At 40.4% G+C, this 22979-nt stretch overlaps 1 protein-coding gene across 1 annotated transcript in view; it reads left to right on the plus strand.

Annotated features, from left to right (window-relative positions):
• UBN2 (ubinuclein 2) overlaps positions 1 to 21629 on the plus strand; it is a gene marked incomplete at its 5' end in the record, with an annotated part of 44325 nt that extends 22696 nt beyond the window's left edge. The window contains 11 exons of the mRNA XM_010146681.1: positions 1822 to 1892; positions 2613 to 2742; positions 4031 to 4149; positions 4785 to 4898; positions 6259 to 6402; positions 9734 to 9784; positions 12893 to 12935; positions 13609 to 15141; positions 19073 to 19319; positions 20043 to 20132; positions 21274 to 21629. Of these exons, the coding sequence (XP_010144983.1) occupies positions 1822 to 1892; positions 2613 to 2742; positions 4031 to 4149; positions 4785 to 4898; positions 6259 to 6402; positions 9734 to 9784; positions 12893 to 12935; positions 13609 to 15141; positions 19073 to 19319; positions 20043 to 20132; positions 21274 to 21323 (2592 nt within the window). The remainder of the gene's footprint in view (positions 1 to 1821; positions 1893 to 2612; positions 2743 to 4030; positions 4150 to 4784; positions 4899 to 6258; positions 6403 to 9733; positions 9785 to 12892; positions 12936 to 13608; positions 15142 to 19072; positions 19320 to 20042; positions 20133 to 21273) is intronic.
• Positions 21630 to 22979: the final 1350 nt, after the last annotated feature.

Genomic DNA, 22979 nt, shown 5'->3' on the forward strand with positions numbered 1-22979 from the left:
GTACACAAGCAGAAAAGTAATAAAATGGCTTTTTTCTGTTGTGAAGGTAACTGTCAAGATTGTCTGTGGAACAAAAAAACCCAAACAGTTCAGTGATAGCAATGCAGTTTTTTAATCTGCCGATGTTGTTCTCTTCAAAAGCAAGCAACACTGGCCTCTGTGATAGTATAATGCTGAAATCAGCTTTTAAGGTCTGCCTGGGACTGAAATGTCAAAGCATAGCTTTCCTTCCACTTTATGTAAGCCAGAAAATGATGGTAATTCTTGTGTTAATTATGCTGAAAGATACTGGATTTAAGACTTTCCAACTTGTCTTTTTGGTATCCTCTCTCTTGTAAACATATATAACCTTTCTGACTTTTTTTAGCAGGACAAATGCCTCAGTATCCTTAAACAGATAGTGCCATCCCCTCAGCAGCTGAATTTACAGTAGAAAGTAGTGAGCAGAATGCAGTTCTTACAGGAACTTAAACTTTGATTCATGACTAAAGCGGTAAAGCATTCAGACTATGGGCTACCTTTGTGGTTTCTGATAGAGTATCAGACTTCTGTTTTCCTCTGCAGTGTAGAGTTCGCAATTCCAGAAAGTATTTTTCTTTCAAACCTAAATGGGTCAGTTAAAAAGGCAAGAAGAGTAAGTATTTCTTAGTAATAAAAGTTTTACCATGTTAACACTTGCATTTATTTGTAGTTTTTACGTATGATGTCAAAAGTCACTAAAATTTTTTAAAAGGCAGAATTAGAGATTTTTAATTTATTCAAATATTCAGCCTTGTAGTATTTTGGCTGCCTCTAATATTTGTTAGTCACTATAATGATACCTTGCTTGCCTACTCTTCCGCATGCATATCCTTCTCCAGCTTCTTTAGATATTCACTGTCTGGTCTCAGTGCCAGAATATAAGATGACAATAAACCTCCAAAAGTGGTGTGGGTGGGGTTTTTTAGTTTGTTTTTCCCCTTTTCTCTTGAGTTCTATAAATCTGCAGGGTGGATAAACACTAAAGGAATCATCTTACTGTTTTTTGTAGAATGGTGCAGAGAATCGGCTTTCTCCTACAAGCTGTCATTGCTTGTGAAAATAAGAATCTAGGTGATAAGAACAAAGATAAAAGGATCCTGCATGGGAATTCCTGCAAGATCAGTAAAAACTTCTAATAAAAGGAAGTATGTATAGTAGTAAGACTGTCTTTCTCCACCCCACTCCCTGAAAGAGACTCAGGAAGAGACCAGGCAAAATACTAAAGAAAAATAGCTTAAAGGATGGTGACAATGCTGGACAGCACCAAAAAAGAGAAGTAAGGTATTGCTCTAGCATAGCTAATCCCTTGGTAGAAACTGCAGTGAAGGACTGAGATGGAGCTAAGAAGGCTGGGAATTTGTAACTGGATGAGGCACATAAGAGGTAGAAAAGTAGCCTTTTATAGATGGAGAGTAGAAATGTGTTGATGCTCTTGCCTGCCTGACTTGTCAAGGAGTGCTGCTCTTTTTAAAGCAAACAGTGGTAGTGGAATGCTGCTGGTGGTGAGTTAATGTTAACATGCCTACCATTTTCTTCATGGTTATTAAAAAGATGAATGTGTTAACATCAGTGTTCCAGGCAGATTTCTAAATAGAATTATTGTTTGCCCTAGAGCAAGGAGTTTTTATTTGACTATAATAATAGCAACAATCCTTGTCTCTTTTCTAAACAGCTGAGTATAGTTTGCTTTTGGGGTTTTTTTGAGTAATGCAGTTCTCTGGAAAATAAGAATGTGATACAGCTATAAAAGTCAAGCTACAAAGGTTGTATCTTCATTGCTCTTCATTGCTGTATTTTCAGGCCGCCAAGATGTTTGATGAAGAAGGCAGGAAGAAGTTTTTCACGCAAGACATGAATAATATACTGCTGGAGTAAGTGCTTATCTGTACAACCTTCCCTTTTTGGAAAGGGGGTGAAAGGAAAAGTACAGAAGAGGAAATATTATTGAGGTTGTTCCAACAAAGCCCTTAAAAGTCAATAAAGGTAGATCAGTCTAAGCTAGTTATTAGTTAAACAGATTTATATATGAATACAATTCCTGTCATGACTATCTGTTTGTCTTTATCCAGTGTAGTGTTTTGTAGTGCCCTGTGTCCTTGACTTTGTGTGTAAAATTCAATAAGACTGCCATTATTTCTTCCTGTCCCTCACTTCCATAACTCAAAACACCTTCGGCTTTCATGAAGGAAAATGCCACCTCTTTTCACTCGGTAATCCTTCAACTAAGCCTGTAGCATAGCAGGTTCTATGTTTGTCTTCTAAGGGAAAAAAGGTAATCTCTAGAAGCTGTAGTTGTCAAAATTGTATCCAGATTGATGTGAAATAGTGGGAGTACACAAAATTTGAATGAGTGTTCAACATTGCTGGAGAATTATGTATATGAATGGTTTCTTGCCATTGATTAAGATTTCTTCCTTTTGTAAAAAAAAAAAAAAAAAAACCAGCTTATCTATCAGCAGATGTCCCAAGCTGCTATTTTTAGTATGCATAGCTAGGACACATTGTGCATACCAAGCTTCCTTAGGTTTTTGTTTGGTTGTCATCCTCATTTTGGAATGCCTCACTGGTTGACTCTCTCATTTGTTTGTCAGCATTGAGCTACAGTTACAGGAGATAAATCCTGCCATCCGCAATGGAGTGTACTCTCACCTTGAGGCTTTTGTGCCATGCAATAAGGACACACTGATCAAGCGTCTGAAGAAGTTACACCTCAATGTCCAGGTAATGACAGGGAAATTAGCTCCAGCGTGAGTCACTTACCTAATAGTGATGAGGACAGAATGCAGGGGAGTAGAGCAACAGCTACACAGTGTCCAGTAAAGCAAAAGATTTTGGATCAGTTGCTGGATCAGGTTAAAAGCTCTTTTTCTGTGTAACTGCTGTTGTCACTACTTTAGGAACAAATATTTCAAGTATTTCAGACCCTTTATTTGAGAACCAAGTGCTTTCATGTAGAAATCTGGGTAAGGGACATAGCAAAGTAGCAGAACTAGAAAGCCACAGTAATCATGGTTATGACAGGCTAAAAAAAAAATCACTATTGGATTCACTTTTACACCGAGAAAAAAGAAAGGCTAGATGGATAATAGATGACCCAGCCTGTAGTGTTTGTGCAAATTTGCCTTTGTATCTGGGTCTTAAGAATACTTTGTCATTTGCAGTCGCTTTTCCCTTGAAGAATGCGTTTTCCTGTTGAATAAAAATTATCTGTTATCTGAAGTATCCTGATCTGATCCTTTAGATGAAATCCAGGACTAAATCTTGTGGAGGATCTGAGGATTATGAATACAGACATCTCAGAACTTGCTAAGAATGCAGACAGATTCATATGCCATTAAGACTTTATAGGACATAGTATGTTAGTTCTTCTCAATAAGCAGTTATTAAGAATGTAATGTTGGAAGATGTAGGAAGAGAATTTAAAACATGTAGGGAAGTATATAGTCTAGTACTTTAAGGTTTGAATTTCTTGGTATTTGTAGACAATTCTACATGCACGGTAGAATTGAGGTCCTCACCTTTGAGGTGAGGTACATGAATTACATGTAATGATCTAATACTCATATTTTTTCATTACCTACTTAGGATGTTCTTATACACAGAGGTTTTGGAGACTTGATTAATTGGATACTTATTTGCAAGTGTTGAGATACTTGTTGGTCAAGTCATCTTGCTTTTTCCCTCAGGTTTATTTCCCTTCCATATTTTGATTGAAAATCACTATTTAAAGAGATCATTCAGAGAGTTTTGGGATATTCATGATATGTTTCCTTGTGACTGCCTTTCCTTGTTTCTGGTCCCAAGACTTAAATGAGGCGTTTAAGAAATTTCAAGTATGTGCATTTATATAATGTTGTTACATCCATCAGGGGTCAAGAGTCACGTAGGAAATGGCTGTTGCGGTCAATAGTTAGTACTGGAGATACTGCCTCAGGAGTGAGCGTGAAACTATCTGAAACACTTTTTACTTTGAATGTAAACACTGCTTTGGTGTTTCTCTTTTTCACAGGATGACCGCTTGAGAGAACCACTGCAAAAGCTGAAACTGGCTGTCAGTAATGTCATGCCTGAACAGTTATGCAAGTATCAAGAGGACTGTCAGGCCCGCAGTCAAGCCAAGAATGCCAAGTAGGTATTTCTGGAGTCTGTGTATGCCCATTCTGGAGTCCAGCTGGAAGCCTGTCTCCACGTTGTTCATTCCCCGAGCTCAGCAAAACACTCAACTCCAGCTTCAGGTGTTTGTAAGCCTTGAAATGTATAAAGTCATGTTATCACCTGACTCCTGAAAGAAACTCTGGTTACTGAATTAAATAAGTCTTGAGAAAAAGAAATTATAAACTGTGAGAAGGACACTGGAGATTCTCAGAATCGTGGATTAATGGAGGAGGATGGTGTGTTCAGGTTCTTGATGTATTTTTGTCCTTGTTCATTGTAGTTGTTTCCCTCATAGTTAAGCAATTTTAGACCTGGAGAAGTGTTACTAGGTTGATAAGCACCCTGCCATTTCCCAGTAGAGGCACTACCTGAAGCTTATAGCCAGCATCCTTGATAGCATCCATACAGTGTCATTTTTCACTTGTCTGAGGACTATGAAGTATGGGGAGAGGAAGATAAACTATTTACACTTTCAGGAAGGTTATAACAAGAATCTGAAGACAGGTCCTTTTTTTTTTTTTCCTGACACCTAAACCAACACTCCTTACTCAAGGAAATGTTTTGTCTGTGTTGTAAACCTGCAAAGAAAACAACTGTTCTAACCATAGGTTGCAAGCAGAAGATGAGCGAGAGAAAAATGGATCAGAGGAAGATGATGATGAGAAACCTGGAAAGAGGGTTGTGGGACCCAGAAAAAAGTTTCATTGGGATGACACAGTGAGGTGAGAAAAGACTACCTTTTCCACCCAAAATTTTCACTGGTATCATTAAGGGATCTGTAAAAGGATGGTATTACATGATACTATTTAATAAATAATTCATCTCAGAAGTGCACCTGAGAAGTTTCAGAGAGCCCTGGGGCTAAACAGACAAGCTAGAATGCTGCAATGGTAAAACACCTTTTCTTTAACCTGAAAGGCAAGATCATCTTATGTCCAACCCTTTTTTCACAGCTTGTTTGTCTGTTTTATCAAAATACAGGAGTATTTTCCTGGGCCTAGAACTTTGAGCTTCTTTAAGCAAAGAACAGATGTATAAGCAGAGTTAAACCTTCTTCCCACCATCCTAGGAATAGGTCACAAAACACTGTCACCCAAAGAATGGTGAAGATTTCTGCCATGGTAGGGCAGACCACCAAAATTGGCCATGCTGGTTTGGCAAGCCAGTGTCCGGAATGCATGAATCTTATCCCCTTCCATCCACTCTGAATACAAAATTGATGTTATCTCTAAAGAGCTACACAGATTCTTGTCTGAAATGATGAGTTCTCACTGTTCTGTTTCCTAGAATAGATCTTACTGAAAACGGAATTACTGTTATTTAGGTAGGCTTTTAAGCAAGCGGATACTTCTAAATTAGTCATTTCCCATGCATGATTAAAGCTAATTTTAGTACAGGTATACACATTATTAGAAGGGGCTGGTGGATATCTTGTGCTAGGTCTTTTCAGTATGTTAAGACAAAGGAAGCAAGCTTCATGGAATATATATGACCAGTATAGCTTGAACTGACCTGGAGGGAGCCATACTTAAAGGAGAGATACTTAAATATGTTAGGGTTTTTTGGTTGGTTTTGGGTTTGTTTTTTCATTCAAGAGGCTCTGAAAGGCCAGTGTTACTTAACTGTGTGCACTTTTATATTTTTTAAGGACAGTAAACGACAGCGTCCCTGTCAGAAAGAATCTTACGTTGAAATATTTAACATAGAATGGATTCCGCTTGCTTTCAGGCAATCCTCATCTTGAATGAGATAGAGGTCACTGAGCAAAGTGAGAGAAGATGTTTCATCTATGAGGAAACGACAAAGAAAATGTAAAACCAATTACAGGATGATGGGATAAAAAAAAAAGAGCCGTATGGTCTGTTGGAAATGGCGAGGTGACAGTGGCAGATCGTACCAGTTGTAGTAGCAAACTTCAGGCAGTGGCAAACTTCCAAAAAAAAAACAGTTGGAACTGAGCTGTTCCTACACTGGCAATGGACAGCAGCTGTATAGCATCCCTGCTTCCATTCCCATCCTTTTTCTGCTGAGCTTTTGAAAGGCTTGTTCTTTTCAATACATGTCTTGTGTTCCTGTCTGCAGGTCTCTGTTGTGTAATCTTGTCAAGATCAAGCTGGGATGCTATGAGCTAGAGCCAAATAGAAGTCAGTCTGCTGAAGATTACCTCAAAACCTTTATGGAAACAGAAGTGAAACCACTTTGGCCTAAAGGCTGGATGCAGGCAAGGTCAGATATCTGCTTTATGTATTTATTCATTTTAGTGTTACCTATTTCTCGGATCTTATAGCTTGCCATACATTTGGCTCAACCATCTACTGTTAATAGTGGTTAAAACTTCAGAATGTGTCAGTGGAACTGGAATATTGTAAAAGCTAGAAAATGAACTTCTGTAAAACATTCAGTCTTTGCAAGCTTGAGGGCTGAAATCCTGCTGTTTTCCTTGGAGAACTATTTGCTTTTGTCATCTGCTGGAGACTGGATTTATTAAAGTTCTTACCTCCGTGCATGGTGCTTCATTTGAGGGGGAAGTATGAGGTGAGCGGTAACTGCTTGTGAAGTTCTTCCTGTCGTACAGAATGTGATAGTGATCTAGAAAGCAGTTTTGCCTGTATGTTGTAAGCAATCTGTTAGTCAGGGTGACACAGACTTCGTAAGCTGCACTTTCAACACCACAGCTCACGAAACACTAAGGCTTGTGCTCGTTATTTCTGGTATGCAATTGGGATGCTCTGTGATGCTGCGGTTAAAAATACACCAGTTTCTTAATGAAAACTTATACTTGCTTCCTACTGACTTCTTATGAGGAAACAATCACACGAAGGGGAAAAAATGAGAACAGTAGTAATCATTGTGAAATACAGATTTGACAAAGTTTTCAAACACTTTGAAGTGGAAGAGGAGAAGCAAATATAGGTAACGTGAGGATTTTTTCTTAGCACCAATAGCAAAAGACAATTTCCCATCAAATCTTGACCTAACTGTAAAAGCTGAATGCTACAACAATGCTAAGCAATTTGCTGCAGAGTACCTTTGGCTGTAATCAAATCTATATCAAGCTGTAAAAATAACTGTACTGAGATATTTCCTAGAATAGTCAGTGTAGAAAATGAAGCTCTAACAATCTGCTTGTGAAATATTAATGAAAGGAACAAATGAAGTTTTACACTTTTTGCCACACAGCTGACTTATTTCTGTTCAAGGATCTAGTTTTATATGGTAAGGAGGCTGAGTGAGATGTTACCTCTTACGAAGATTTTCTTGAAGCAGACAAGACAAGGAATCCCAGTTTATCTTAAGAAGAGATACAGAGGTCACTGAGGATAGTAGCAAAATAGCCAAGTGATAGTTTGAGGTCATCCAAGAATACTTAGAAGTGAAGCATGTTAAAGCTTTGTATTTGAAAGCTGTGTAATGTATATGGCTCTCTTTCCATACAATAAGTGTGCTGAAAATTTTTGTATGCTTTTAAACTTTTATAGAAAGTGGTTTCAACAAAAAAAAAGCCAAACATCCCCTCTTCCCCCCACCACCACCCCCCCTCCAAAAAAAAAAGGCAAACAACCCACAAGAGCTGCCTGATTGTAACTTTCTGTTGACTGGAAAGACTTCATTTCCCAACTGGGCAGTTTTGTACCATAATGATTTACAAATTGTCCTGTATCTGTGGGGAGGTGCTTTCCTTGCTTTCTCTCTAGGATGTGATGTATTGTACTTGGTAGGCAAACAGTTATGCATGGCAAGAGAAAAGCAAGTGTTTGCTGGAGCCTGATAATGGTAACTCCTAATACAGCACATTGTTATTCATATGCTGCACACTCAGGGTAGGAATTGTGCTGAAGTCTTAACAGTTTTTTACCCTTATATGTGACCTCAAGTGCGAAGCTATGTAAACTGAAAAAAATGTAGACACGTAATGTTAAAAATGGCCTACTGTTTATTTCATAAGGAATTCTTACTGATCGGAGTAGGTCTGTGTTCCCAGAAATTTGTGGGTTCAGCCCAGAGGAAAAACTTCTTGCTCTTTCAAAGTTAACTGTATTTAACATTCCTCAGAGCTTAGTATGGAAGCATGAAGTAAGGTATTGGTCATAACTTAAAACCGAACCTCATTCATTTGTCCACATGTATTATAAGTACCTTTGTCACGTGCATTTTCAATGTGTATAACTTCCGTACTCTGCCCCAAGACATTATTTTATTAATATTCATGGATCTAGAGAAACACTTTTTGTCCTAAAGGTTCCCAAAGCCTTTTAAAATAACGTAACCCACTTCTTTTGTAACTGAGTTGCATATTAATTCCATGTATGTGTGAAAAAAGCCTTCAACCTAAAGGAACAAGAAGCTTGTTTCCTTTAATTCCAGGGGTTCCATCATCTTTGGAGGTCATAGAAGTAGGCTTGCAACACATTTACTCTGCATAGGTCAAACAACACGTTTGGCTTGAAATCATGATCAGAGAGAAACAATCTCATGCTGATCTCTGTCATCAACTTTTACCTCTAAATACATGTATGCAGTGGAGGGAGTGTTTTCCAAGGATGTTCTTGCTTTGGAACATATACTGCACTGCCCTTTCTTTATACTGTATCTTTGACTTCTGTTCCTGTAGTAGTTACACTTTTGTCTTGAGCTTTTAAGGATGGTACTACAAATTACTTGGGCCTGGATTCATTTGGGATTTTAATTCCCAGATGAAAAATATTAAAGAGCAAAACACCAGGAAGGAGGTGGGGAGGGGAATATTCTGAAGAAGTTGAGTAGATCACAAAGTGGCATGTTGGACTTGTAATGAGGAATGTTCCTTTTGCTCCATGATGTTCTTCATAGGCATTCAGTAGACTCTGGAGAGCAGTGTAACACAGATTTGGAGGTTGGTATGGTGAAGAAAATGTGAAAACAGAGCTGAAAGTAGAACCTGAGAAGTAAGGCATTGGAACTGGAGCAAGAGGATGTCAGTGCTTTCTTACCAGATTGAGATTTGTGGCTATTTGGATTTTTCATAGAGTTGCAACTCTATGGAATGTGTTACCAGTGGTGAAAAGCTCTTGCCTAGACAGCTGTTCATGATGTGATCAGTGTTAGTGTGCTGGCAGTGGTGTAGCAAAGCCTTGTCTGTTCTAGTTTGCCTACCTGGAAACAGGGAAGGGGACCAAGTTTTCATTAAGTGTCTATTTATAGCTGTGTTTGGGTAGCAAGCTGTAGTATAGGTACAGGTCAGGAATTGTTTTCACTTCCCGCTTGTCAGGAGTTGATAACATGGAAATACAAGGATGTGAAGTGTTGAGGTGTCATACCAACTCTTGTCATTCAGTTGGCTCCATAGTGAAAAAGACATGTATGTCCAGGGTAATTGAAGTTACAGAAATGATACACAATGACCTATACAAAATGCTGAAGAATATTGTGATAGCAGTACAAACTACCTGCTAGCTGCTTTGGGGACAGATAATCAAAGAGTTACTCTGAAAATTCAAGGATACTTGAGTATTTGGTGGTCACATGCTGACTGTCCCTGTAGAATTGCCTTATGTTTCTTTTCTTGCCACTCTTTTAGGATGCTCTTTAAAGAAAGTCGAAGTGTTCACAATCACCTCACTTCTGCTCCGTGAGTATAACATTGACAACTTACTACTCTCTTTAGTTTGTTCATAGCATCTCTTCCCACCTTTGTACTACCTTTGTTTGGACAGAGGGGGAGAAAGATATTTATGTTCATAGAGGGTTTTTATGCTCTACTTTAGACATACACCTGTGTAATGTTCTTGTGGCATTGTATTTTAACTCAATTAAGTGGTAAATGTTTTTCTACTGATCATAGAATCATAGAATGGTTTGGGTTGGAAAGGACCTTAAAGACCATTCAGTTCCAACTCCCCTGCCATGGGCAGGGACACCTTCCACTAGACCAGGTTGCTCAAAGCCTCATCCAGCCTGGCCTTGGACACTTCCAGGGATCGGGCATCCACAACTTCTCTGGGCAACCCATTCCAGTGCCTCACCATGGTCTGTGGGAAGAACTCCTTCCTGAGATCTAAACCTCCCCACTTTCAATTTATACCCATTACCCCTTGTCCTGTCACTACAGGCCCTTGTAAAAAGTCCCCCCCAGCCTCCTTGTAGGCCCCTTCAGGCACTGGAACGTGCTGTAAGGTCTCCCCGGAGCCTTCTCTTCTCCAGGCTGAACAAGCCCAACTCTCTCAGCCTGTCCCCATAGCAGAGGTGCTCCAGCTCTCAGTATCCTTATGGCCCTCTGGACTCAATCCAACAGGTCCATGTCCTTCTGATGTTGGGGCCTGCAGAGCTGGATGCAGCACTTTGAGTGGGGTCTCACAAGAGCAGAGGTGGAGAATCCCCTCCCTCAACCTGCTGGCCACACTTCTGATATAGCCCAGGATACGGTTGGCTTTCTGGGCTGCCAGCACACACTGCCAGCTCATGTTCAGCTTTTCATCAACCAACACCCCCAAGTCTTTCTCCTCAGGGCTGCTCTCGATCCATTCTCTGCCCAGCCTGTCCTTGTGCTTGGGATTGCTCTGATCCAAGTGCAACTTCATGAGGTTTGCATGTGCACACCTCAAGCCTGGCAAGGCATCCCTTCTCTCCAGGTCAAGGTCCCTCTGGATGGCATCCCTTCCTTCCAGCGTGTTGACTGCACCACACAGCTTGGTGTCATCAGCAAACTTGCTGAGGCTGCACTCAGTACCACCATCCATGTTGCAGACAAAGATGTTGAACAGCAATATTGACAATATTGACCCCTGAGCAACTCCATTACTGGTCTCCACTTGGATATCGAGCTGTTGACCATAACTGAGTGCAACTGTCCAGCCAATTCTTTATCCACCAAGTGGTCCATCCATCAAATCCATGTTGCTTCAATTTCGAGACGAGGATGTAATGTGGGATAGCATCAAATGCTTTGCACAAGCCCAAGTAGATGATGTCAGTTGCTCTTCCCTTATCTACCAATGCTGTAACCCCGTTGTAGAAGGCCACCAAATTTGACAGGCACTATTTGCCCTTGGTGAAGCTGTGGTGACTGTCACCAATCACCTCCTTGTTTTCTATGTGCCTTAGCACAGTTACCAGGAGGATCTGCTCCATGATCTTGCTGGGCACAGAGGTGAGACTGACTGGCTTGCAGTTCCCTGGGTCTTCCTTTTTTCCTTTTTAAAAATGAGGGTTATGTTTCCCCCTTTCCAGTCAGTGGGAACTTCACTGCACTGCTACAACTTCTCAAATACAGTGGATAGAGGCGTAGCAAGTTCATCTGCCAGTTCCCTCAGGACCCACAGGTGCACCTCCTCAGGTCCCATGGACCTGTGCATGTTCAGGTTCCTTAGATGGTCTCGAACCTGATCTTCTACAGTGGGTAGTTCTTCGTTCTCCCTGTCCCTGCATTTGCCTTCTGTGACTGAGCACTTGCCAGTGAAGACTGAGGCAAAGAAGTCATTGAATACCTCAGCCTTCTCCATATCCTAGGTAACCAGTTCTCCCATTTATTCCTGGAGAGGGCCCACATTTTCCCGTGTCTTCCTTCTATCACTGACGTACCTGTAGAAGTTATTAATTCTTGGATTTGTGTCTTTTACTTGGGGTATTTCCAAGCACTCTAAACTACCCAAATGTTGCTGTGCAGCATATTAAATTGAACTCAGACTGCAGTATTTGCTGCTCTTATTTTTCCCCCATAAAATATCTCTGTAGCTACAGAAGGCTGTGTGTCCTAGTGGAATTTTACCTTCTTGATTTTCAGACAATGCTGTGTCCCTCATGGGAGCTGCCCTCATTCAGCCAGAATTCAAATCAGCAGTTACGACTGAGTAACACCCAAATTGTGACCTTTGTGATAAATATGATTAACATCAGATGGTTTTAGTCCTAATAGCAAAACGGAATCATGGTCCACCTACAGTAAGGTCTTTTTTTAACCAGGCATATTCCTACTTGCTTAGGAAGGGAGAATAAATGACCCCTAAGATGTAAATCTGTTAATCCTCTTGAAGAAATAGATAGGAGAAAAGGTGTGAAATGCTGAACTTCAAAGTTGAAGCTGGTGACTAATAGTTCTTAATGCTGTCCCGACTTGCATAACTGCAGCTGGTGCTATGGTGTTCAGTTACACTGCAAAAGAACCTGGAAGCTTGTTAAATGGCTTTTTGCAGCAGACAGGTTAGATAAAACTGCTCTTCACGGTTGATAAGCAGCAAAACACTCTTTGGGGGGGGTGCAGGGGGGAAGCAACTGTTTTCATGTGGTTTGAAATAATAAATGAGAACACTGAGTGTATTCCTCAGTGACAGAAACATCAACATAGTGAAATTATGTAACTATTATAGGCTTAGAAAAAGCTCGTAAGTACACAAACCCAAAGATTTTAAGAGGCTGAAATTACTTGATATTTTGAAGTCTCTCTAAATCAGAAAAGTAAGAGACAGCTATCTCGATATCCATCACATTATACCAGCAATTCAGTGAATTTTGCATCTAATATGTTTAGAGATAAATGACCAAAACATGGATTAGAAGTGTGCTTGTTCTCTCCCCTCTCCCCCCTCCTCTTAACTCATTTTCTATTTCAAGAATATTTTACTACTGAAGCTTGAAGCCCAGCAGACATCCTTGTCATTTATTAGGATATAATCAGGGTAACAGTTAAAACTAAAATGATTTGCATTTCTATTCTGATGAACATGTATCTCCTCTGCTTTAGGGCAAAGAAGAAGGTGATTCTGGCACCTAAACCCAAAGTGAAGGTAAATACCTATTTAGATATCTGAATTCCGTGTGCCCATTTGGTAACAGCCTGTTTTCCTCCCTCTGGTCAGTAAAATTCTGGGAGAAGGGTTCTGTTAGCAAATGCTATAAAAGCTTATTGACTTGGTGGTGTATTACTTTAACAAAAGTAATACCAAAGACTTCAGTATAGCTTTAACTTTAAGCTATATTTGTTTGTTTGTTTTTAAATGGACTAAAAAGAGGTTCCAGTAAAGTTTCACGCTTTTAATGTGTGCTTTGTTTGTTTTCAGCTTATATTAAATTTGGCAACACTGGAAAAACATGTGGTTGGGAGGATAACATAGTAAGCTGATAGACATTCTCATTGGACACGGTTAGGTGTTGTCTTAGTCAGTACCAAGTTTAGCTAGCGATCAGATTACCTACCCTGTTTTTCACAGCATTGATTACTCTTAACTGTGTGGGGCACTTTTACTTATGTGGAGCAGCAGTACTAGCTTTTTAAACAAATATTGAATTAGCGCACGGGTCTCCAACACCTAAATATCACAGGCACCTTAATAGGAAAATTTCAGTAGTAGCTCTTTGGTTCATCTGAGTTTACAGAATAATAGTATTGCACTACAGAAGATTTTGGATATAGTCTGGAAAGGCTATTAAACTTGTCTTTTCTTACCTTTTCTTTCTCAGGACTCCAGTCCAAAGAAAGAACAGAAAACCTGTATGTCTTCAGTCAACTCAAGTTGTGCTACTGTACTGGGTTCCAGCACACCTGCCTGCACCCCAGCCAGCTCTAGCTGCACGCCAGCTCCAGAGACTATCTGCTTGGATGACTCACTGGATGAAGACCTCTCTTTCCACCCACCCTCACTGGACTCTATTTCTGATGCTCTGGCAGTTATCAATAATGGTGCCAAGGGATCACCTCTTGGGTCCACTATAGAGACACCAACATCCAGACCTCGCCCTGGGCTGAGGGAAGAGAAGCTAGCAAGCATTATGAGTAAGTTGCCCCTGGCAACTTCAAAGAAAGTAGAGCCCACTCAGACACCCCATTCATCAAGTCTTATTGCTGGTCACACAGGACCAGTACCAAAGAAACCCCAGGACCTAGTTCACACTGGTATCTCTTCAGGCCTTATTGCTGGATCTTCAATTCAAAATCCTAAGGTTTCCTTAGAGCCTTTGCCAGCCAAACTACTTCAGCAAGGACTACAGAGGTCAAGCCAGATCCAAGCTGCTTCCTCCTCTTCACAGACTCATGTTTCTTCCTCTAAGACCCAAGCAGCTGTTTCCACCTCTTCTCAAAGAACCAAGGATGCTAACATCTTGTTATCTTCTGAGGCTCAAGGTGGTTCTTCCTCAACACAAGTGACAAAGGTGCACCAGCATTCAGCTGTACAGCAGAAATACGTATCTCCTTTACAAGCAACTATTAGTAAATCTCAGACCAATCCGGTGGTGAAATTGAGCAGTAATCCCAAACTGTCTTGCTCATCACCAGTCATCAAGGCTCAAGAGAAGTCTGTAGTGTATCGCCTGCCTCTGTCTAATCCCTCATCTGGAAGTGGCTCTCAAGTGTCTCACCCACTGGTTTCTCGGACAACATCCAGCACCTCTACCTCTAGTAACTATTTAGCCAAGGCTATGGTATCACAAGTTTCTTCCCAGGGTTTCAAGCCTCCCTTCTCCATGGCTGCCTCTCCCAAACCTGCTGCCTCTCCCAAGCCCACTGCATCTAAGCCCTCTGTGACACCCAAGCCCAATGCGTCACCTAAATTCTCATCCAAGTCCACCTCATCCCCCAGGCCTGCAACAACACCCAGTTCTTCCAGTTCAAGTGCACTAGTTTCCCAGAGTAGTCACTCCAGCAACAACCCCCTTCATAAACAGACCGGTGGTGTAAATATCAGCAGGCAGTCTCCCACAATGAATTTGCTGCCCTCTAATCGCACCTCAGGCCTTCAGCCTGCAAAGAACCCTCAGGCTTCTTCAAAGTTGCCCAACTCTTCTCCGTCTGGAACTGTTGGTAAAAATAACTTGGGTGGAGTTGGAATGAATGTACCTGCCAGCAGAGGCAGTAACCTTAACTCAAGTGGAGCTAGTAGGACTAGTCTGTCGGGGGGAGCAGGAAGTGGAACACAGGGTGCTACTAAACAATTGTCAACTCCACACAGACCATCTTCTGCCTCAGGGTCTCCAGTTGTAGCAGCCAGTGTGCAGGTATGCATCTAACGAGTTGACACTTCAACCGTATGTTACTATTCATCGCATTTGTTTTGTGAACGTTTTTTCTTACAATGGCTCGGTCTGAAAACGGGTTCGGAGATTTAATGTTTACACTTTACCAAGCATAAATGCTGATACTATTAAACTGTTTCGCAGTAGTGAGTAGGCGTTTCCAGCTGATGTGAAATGCAAAGATCAGTGTGGAACGCATCCTCATTGTAAAATCTCGGTTGGTGTGGAACAGACTTCACTATTTACTTTCTTTAGGAGCGCTAGGAAAGGTAAGCTTCACGTGGCTGTGTTCTCAGACGTGTGGTATTGTCCTGTACTATTGGATTTCTCTGTTCTTGAATGCTATGTATTTGTAATGATGGTGACCTTTTGAAAAGGTGTCTTGGTACGTTGTTGCCAAGCTTCATGATTGACTTGCAAAACTAGAGTTCAGCTGTTGGCGGTTTGAGTATAATGCAAGACCTGGGTTTAAAATTAATACTTGTAAGGGTTTTCCTTTAGTATTTGTACTGTATTTATTTAGTATCTGTATTTATTTTGTAGGATCTAGCTAAATTGAATGAGGCACTTTGTTAAGTTATAAATATCCTAGAAATTGTCGAGAGAGCGCACTTATGCAGAACTTTATCACTGGAGATAAAACAAGTCATGCAAAAGTGTTTTGAAAATACCGCTGTTCTAAAACTCGTGCAAAAATATTATTTACCCAAAAGACAGTCTGCTTTCCCAACTCGTATGTTCTTACTGGGAGTGATTTAATTATGGAGATGTTTAAGGTTCTGTGCTATCCTGAAGTCTTCACTACTTCAGTAGAGTTAAGACAAGCAATACTGCTGTAAATCAGAGTCTTTGTGTACAGCAAATGGAAAAGCCTTGTTTTTTTCTGAACGATGTCCCTGTAGCTATTGCATGGAGTGGTGTATGCTCAGCTTTTAGCAACGGCTTACAACGTTTTAGCTTGCTGTCAGTTTTAATTAATGCAGCTGAATAACAGGAGGAAGATGACTTTTTTACAAGACACTGCTGTGGTCCCTCATCCCACTGTACCTTACGTCTGTTACAGTAAACGAGGTGCCTGGCAGGGTCTGACGTAGCCGTGTTTTGGGTGCTTTGAATGAGAAAACCACAACCCGTATGCTGTGTAAGGGGCACTGAGGTACCACATAGGGCCTAGAGAAGAGCTGAGCCAGATATGGCGCAGTCTGGGTACTCCGGAAGGTGCCTGGAGGAGACAAAAGGCTACAGTGAATGAACGGGGGACAGAGTTGTGTTTTCCTGGTGCAGTCAACAGAATCCAGTGGACGCAGCTGCTGTGATGTAGAAGAAAATGTGAAATGGATGTGGTAGTGCCTAAAGATGATGGACAAGGGAAATAAGTAGTATTGTGTTGGATGAGGTGAATTCTGGCAAATCCTCCTGTACTTAAAGGCAAGTCCTTTTTTTTTAGAAACAAACCACTGATTACTTGGGGAATGAAATGCATTTTGACAGGCAGTGATGTTGAAGAGGACTGGAGGGGGTGTGGTGGATAATCAAAGTAACATGGGTGCATGCTGTAATACAGCAAAACGAGGTCTATTAGTACGTAGGAGGGGGGAAATCAGCTAGAATTACAAAGCAGCATATGGTATCACTAAAATAATTGTTGTGACTTCACATGTGGGTGTCTGACACTTCAGAAGTTACTTTGATAACCTAGAAATGGTTCGGAAGAATGGTGCGAGGAAGGTAAGCCATGGAGCAAGGCTGTTGCTGCTGTGCAGACTGAGGCTTAGTGGGGTACATCAAGAGAAGATTTCATTCAAATTACCTCCCCATCCGAGTACACCAAAGGGGAAGATATTTGTGATAAGGGGGCTTTATTTAGCCTTGAAGATCTAATAGCTGGCTGCTGAAGTGAATGGATTTCAGACTAGTTGTTAGGTACAGTGTTCTAAGGAGTTAGTTACCCCTCTGAAAACTTTGCATAAGACTGAAAGTGAATCTCCTTTCCATTAAGGATTTTGGGATTTAATTCCTGTCTGAGATGCTAGTAATGGGTCAGAAGGGGAGAATGGTACCAGAGCTGCACATTAGAATACCCTGGTCTGCTTACACTGATGATCAGACTAGATGATTTCAATAAAGATGTTCCCAACTTGGAAGAATTTCCACAAGTGTTTCCCTCCTTTCCCCTTTTGATTGACACAGTTATTTATTGGAATATAAGCTTGTACCTGCTGTAGCTCCACAGAAATCTTACTCAGGAATTGAATACTCTTAAGTTACATCTTTTGAACACAAGGCCAAAGTAATTTAAATTCAGTAACTACTGTGTGTGATTTCCTTGAAAAGGTACTTTTTCATGCCATTAGTCCTCTTGAGCAGAATCTGGCTTAGACTTTTAAGGATCTTATTGGCTCGGACATACATGACCAGGATGAACCCTTTTATGAAGTGCTGTCATAGGTGAGATAGATAAATAGAAATGTTGGGAGTGCAGGTTTTCCAGAGCATTCTCTGTAGTGCTTTCCATCACTGAGCTTCTGTCTCCTCCTCTTTGAGAAAGCAAGCAAGGTCTTGGCAAAGCACATCACAGAGCTGCTGTTTTTCAGGCATTTTACACATCCACAATTGCAGGAGGTTACTATATGGCTTTTATTTTGTTGCACACTAAAGGTTACGTAGTGAACTGTGTTCATCTTTTGTACATAGGATTATTGCGCAATTAGTTCTTTTAAAGGCAAAAAGGGAAGTCACGTATGTTGAAGATTTTCATCCATGTTTTTTTACTTGTAGGATGGAATATGTCTTAAAAGCTGTCACTCCTAAGATGACCAGTGTAAACACTTGCTACGAATGTAAATCTGTAGTTGATTACACTTTCAGGGTTGCTGTCTTAAAATGTCATGTTTTCTCTTAAGCAGCAATTAACCTTTCTTTGGCTGCTGTTCATCACTTTGCTGTTTCTATAAATTGTTTTTACAGAACTCAGAGATTTCATTTTAAGGTATTCATTAAGAATCTAAGTTTTGGTGTTAGTTAAGGCTTATTTGTCTAAATGCGCAGGTTTGAAGTCCTGTTTAGTCTGAGTCTTTTTAGCTCAAATACCTAAAATATCTGTGCTTGAGTCTGAATCAAAATTCTTTCAATACTGACTGTTTTGTAGCAGATTATCAGAGAATTGAACATTAGCACCCAAAATTATTACATGTGTAGTGAAGGGAAGATTGTTAAACAAGAATGAGCTGTTCTAATGTTAAAACTAATGCAATTTGGGAACTGTTGTAGCTAAAATGTACTGGCTAATCTGGCATTTTCATTTTTAAACTAAGTTAACTTCATTGTGACGTGTAGAGTGGTGAGATTTTCCTTTGCCTTTTGCTTTGACGTGTGCATGCACACCTGTATGTCATGTGTATGTCTGCACTGTGGTAACCTGACTTCTTTCAGAGTGTGGAGGCTCTTATGTATGAGTCTGTTTTCAAAAGTCATTGCTTCTAAGCAACCTCTCTCAAAATAAAGTTAGTATTCTGTTGAGACCCAGAAGTGGAGAGGGGGGAGTAATACTGTGCTTCTAAAGGACTTCAGATCTACATCGGATAATTGTGTGTTGTCAATCTAATAGAAAATGTTGCATTAAATTCTGACTGTGGACCCAGTGCATAATTAGAAAGGAGACAGAGGAAATTACCCGCATGGCTGATGAGAAAAACATGAGTTGAACCATACTGTCGTGGCTGAATCTGAGATATAATTGTGTTTGCTTAGCAGATGAACAGTGGGAAGACCACCTAAATGGATAACTGAATATTTATTAGTAGTTTAATACACTTACTAGGACCACACTTAACAGAAAACACTCGATTCTTACCTCCTTAAAGGATACAACTCAAAGCTTTAAAATCTTTAAGTATTCCTTTTCTTTGTACAGTCAACAGCAGGAGCGTCATTACTGGCTAACGCCTCACCTCTGACTCTCATGGCATCACCCCTGTCTGTAACCAGTCAGAACGTGACGTCTGCACCATTAACTCCTTTTGGGATGCTGGGTGGCCTTGTTCCTGTGACTGTGCCCTTCCAGTTTCCCTTGGAGCTGCTTGGCTTTGGAACGGACACAGCTGGAGTGACAACCACCTCGGGATCTACCTCAGCGGCTTTCCACCACAGCCTAACTCAGAGTAAGTGGAATTAGTTATCACAGTATGATGTGAGGAAAGATGCATCCTGAAGATGGTAATTAAGAAGGGAAGCAGTGAAGTTCTGAGACACTCAAATTTGGTTCATAAAAAACCCTGCAGGAGAGTAAATTTGGTTTCTTCGCTGGTAAAACTTCGTTTATGTAATTATCCAAATGTGAATCAACTTTTGTAAGCTTAACTTCAGTGTTACATTCTCAGTATATACTTAGTTTTGAGCATGCTCTTTGGGGTTAACTTTTAATCCCTTATCTTTAGAAAGGAATATAGCTTAAGAGTCTCCAAATGGCACGATACAAATGAGAGACTTGATGTGGTGATTCCTCAAAGTATCCTTAGCTCAGTAATGGCTTAGACTGTCAGATAGCAAACAGGTGTTAGTGTTTTTTTAAACCTATATCAATTTTTGGACTTTCTGACAAAGGAAATGGTATGGAGAGCTGCATCCCAATAGCGAGGCACAGTCCTTGCTCTGACCTTTGATTAACTCTATCCAAATAGGTCTGTTTGTGTTGACTTATTCCAGCCATCAGAATGCTATCAGGTATTTAATGTTTGTTGTTGAGATACATCTTCAGAAATATGTGCAGATTAGCATCCTACTATAGCTACACTATGAAAATAAAAAGTTACTATTTCACAAAGGCTGCCCTAGTCCTTCAGATTTGTTTTTTCATCTTTGTTGCTCTCCTGTTTTTTCGCCAGACTTGCTGAAGGGTTTACAGCCGGGTGCTCAGCACGCAGCAACGCTGTCTCACTCACCTCTGCCTGCTCACTTGCAGCAAGCTTATACAGGTAAAGACGTCGTATTTTTCTTATTACTTATTTTTCACTTCACTTCCAATCAGATTTCTGCTCTAGACTGAAATAATATTTATGCCAGAATTGAAACTGCTTTAGAGAAGACACAACACAGGGACAAGCTTTGGTAGCAACAGACAGCATACGCTATAGCAGTATTTTTGGAATCTGAACAATTGGGTTTTTCTACTTGTCTTCAATGTCAGGAACAAAAAAGTTTAAAAATTTCAATAATAATCTATTGTAGTTCTAGAAACCTAAGTGTACAAATTCAACTAGTGGTAAAAAAGGAATACTACTTACTAGATGCTAACTAACATGACTGAAAGATAATTTTTTCCACTCAAATTTCTCTTTTGGAGGAGAAACTGACCTTCCAGTTAGAAGCTTCTTCATGTTTCTTCTAATGTATACATGTGTGAACAGTGTGATGGTTTCCTAATGGAAGATCTACCTTCCCTGGGAATTTCATCAAGGATAAGAGTTGCATATTTGATTGAGAAGCTTGAAGCAGAACATCTCCTTTTTCTGTCAGTTTTTCAGCTTTAAGCTTTACTACCATAAAGCTTTAGAAGGTGCAGTTTCAAGCGTACTCTTTTCTTCGTGACCCGTAGGAGTTGGGTTTTTTTTTGTCAGGAGAAGGAACAGGAAGGGTGGCAGTGGCTTGTTGGGGGTTCTTCATCTTGTTCTTGGAGTCCTCAGCACCAAAAAAATGGGCAGTGTTGCTCCAAGAGGCTGTGAAAACAAACCAGTTGGCTATATTTGGTAATACCTCAATTTTTGTCACAATGAGTGCCATGGGTTGAATACTAAAAATGCTTTGTTACAATGTAAAAGCTTGTAAAGAAAGGCTTGAGTGTTTTGGGGTTTTTTTTTCCAATTATCCCAAGTTGCAACTTAATCTTTAGAAAGGTAGTATCTTTTGGTGTGAAGCTGGATATCTCGGGTTTCAAACAGTGCTATTTCTAATAAAAGAACTATAGAGAAGATGCAAAGTCTTCCACCCTATGAAGGCAATGTACTTTTTGGTCATGCTAAAGCTAAATATGCCAAATTCCTGTCTCTTTTGCTGTAAGTTATGAAAATGAAAGTTCACTGATGCTTTTGTTCTTCCATTTCTGTCTCTAAACTACAGATGGAGGCCAAAGCAAAGGGGACACTAAGTTACAGCGGAAAAACCAGTGACTTCTGGACAAGCAAGGGAGCTGAAGCAGTTCTGGTTGGCTGACAGAATCTGCCCAGTTGGGAAAGTGCTTATTGTCACAGGGCTGCTGTTTCTGTCGATGTTTACATATTCTGATCCCAAGCACTGTGGTGAGAGAAAGAAGAAAAATAAAAACAATACTTGATCAAAGAGAGAAGGAAAAGGAGGACTGGTCCTCCTGGTCATGCAGACTGGTCATAGTTTGATCTTGCCTAAAGAAACAAGCTTTTTTATCTGCTCTGATTGGCTTTTAAAAGAAATTGATCGTCAAACCCACAGCAGCACAATGGTGTTTGTTTGGTTTTGGGGGGGGGGTTGTTTTGTTTTTGTTTTTTCTGGGTGATGTCCAGTGAAGAGTTGAAAGTGAGAGGAGCTAGAATAGGTTTCTCCATCCATTGTGTAAGGTGGAATCATCTGCTTGGTCTGTTCCCAAAGTGCCAAGTATAAGATTATGCGTAGGTCCTGAGTGTACTATATGGTTGTGGACCAAAGGTTGTGTAGAATAGAGGTGGTGCTGGGATACTTTGCATTATAATTAAACCCTTACACAAATGCAGTTTCTGATAAGGGCATTTTTCCAGCTTTAGAAGGCTGTTTGGCTTTAGGGAGCCTACAGATGCAGTCTCGTTAGAGAGTTGTCTTCAAAAACAGATCTCCTGGTACATCGAGGTGTGAGACACAGACTACTGGGAAACCCCTTGTTCCTTACTTGATATTTTTAATATAAACATTCTTATGTAAGGGAGGAAGGGGATGGAAATTTTTCCATTTACATGAAAAGGAAACCTACATTTTATTGGTTGGACTAGCATTTCTTTCCACAACTATATATTTTTTTTTTTTAAAGGCACACTGATTTTTCAGTCCTATTTGTTAAATTCTTTTCCTTTGCCTTGTGCTTATCTGCTAGTAAAGTTATGTTCTTCTCATGTCTCTTATAAAACACAACCTGTTCTTTACTCATTCTAGATCTTCCTCATCTTTCATCTAACTCTTCCCAAGAGCCATGCATTATACTGATTTGCTAGGTAAAGAAAGCCGATTGTGACCTATTCCAGAGCCAGGTTAATACTGCTTCAGGCATTAGCCAAAGAGGAGTCGTTCAAAAGCGACCAGAGGTGCCTTCTCTTCTGGGGGCTGAATGGGTTGTCTCCAGCATTTCCAGCCCCTGCTGGCCTGGGGAGCTCCTAACCCAAACTCTTCCTTACATGGTAGCACAAGACTGCAAAGCTGGCTTTTTGGGATTTTTTTTTTTTTGGATAGCAATACATCGACTGGTTCATTCGTAAGGTTAGGAAGTATCCAGCACACGTTGCACTTTCAACACTAGGACAGAACTTTGCTGTTGAGTCCCTTGCGCTGTCAGATAAGAGGTGAGAATGACAGAAGCTGAAGTAAGTCACAGGGGAAAGGAGCAAATAAAATAGTATGATGCCCTTCTCCTTCAACCCCAAAACATTCCTTTGGTCAGAGATGCTGAAATTTCTAGTAGCTAGTCCTTCCAGTAGTTTGATTTGGGACTGAACCAGTGACTACTGGTTATCTCTCACCTTCCAGAGAGACACTGACCCATGGGTAATGAAACTTCAATGTTTTTTGCTAGATTAACTTATAGCTTTCAGGTTTCTTTTACATGT

The sequence above is a fragment of the Eurypyga helias genome, unplaced genomic scaffold, assembly GCF_000690775.1.
Source record: "Eurypyga helias isolate BGI_N326 unplaced genomic scaffold, ASM69077v1 scaffold8372, whole genome shotgun sequence".
Taxonomy (NCBI): domain Eukaryota; kingdom Metazoa; phylum Chordata; class Aves; order Eurypygiformes; family Eurypygidae; genus Eurypyga; species Eurypyga helias.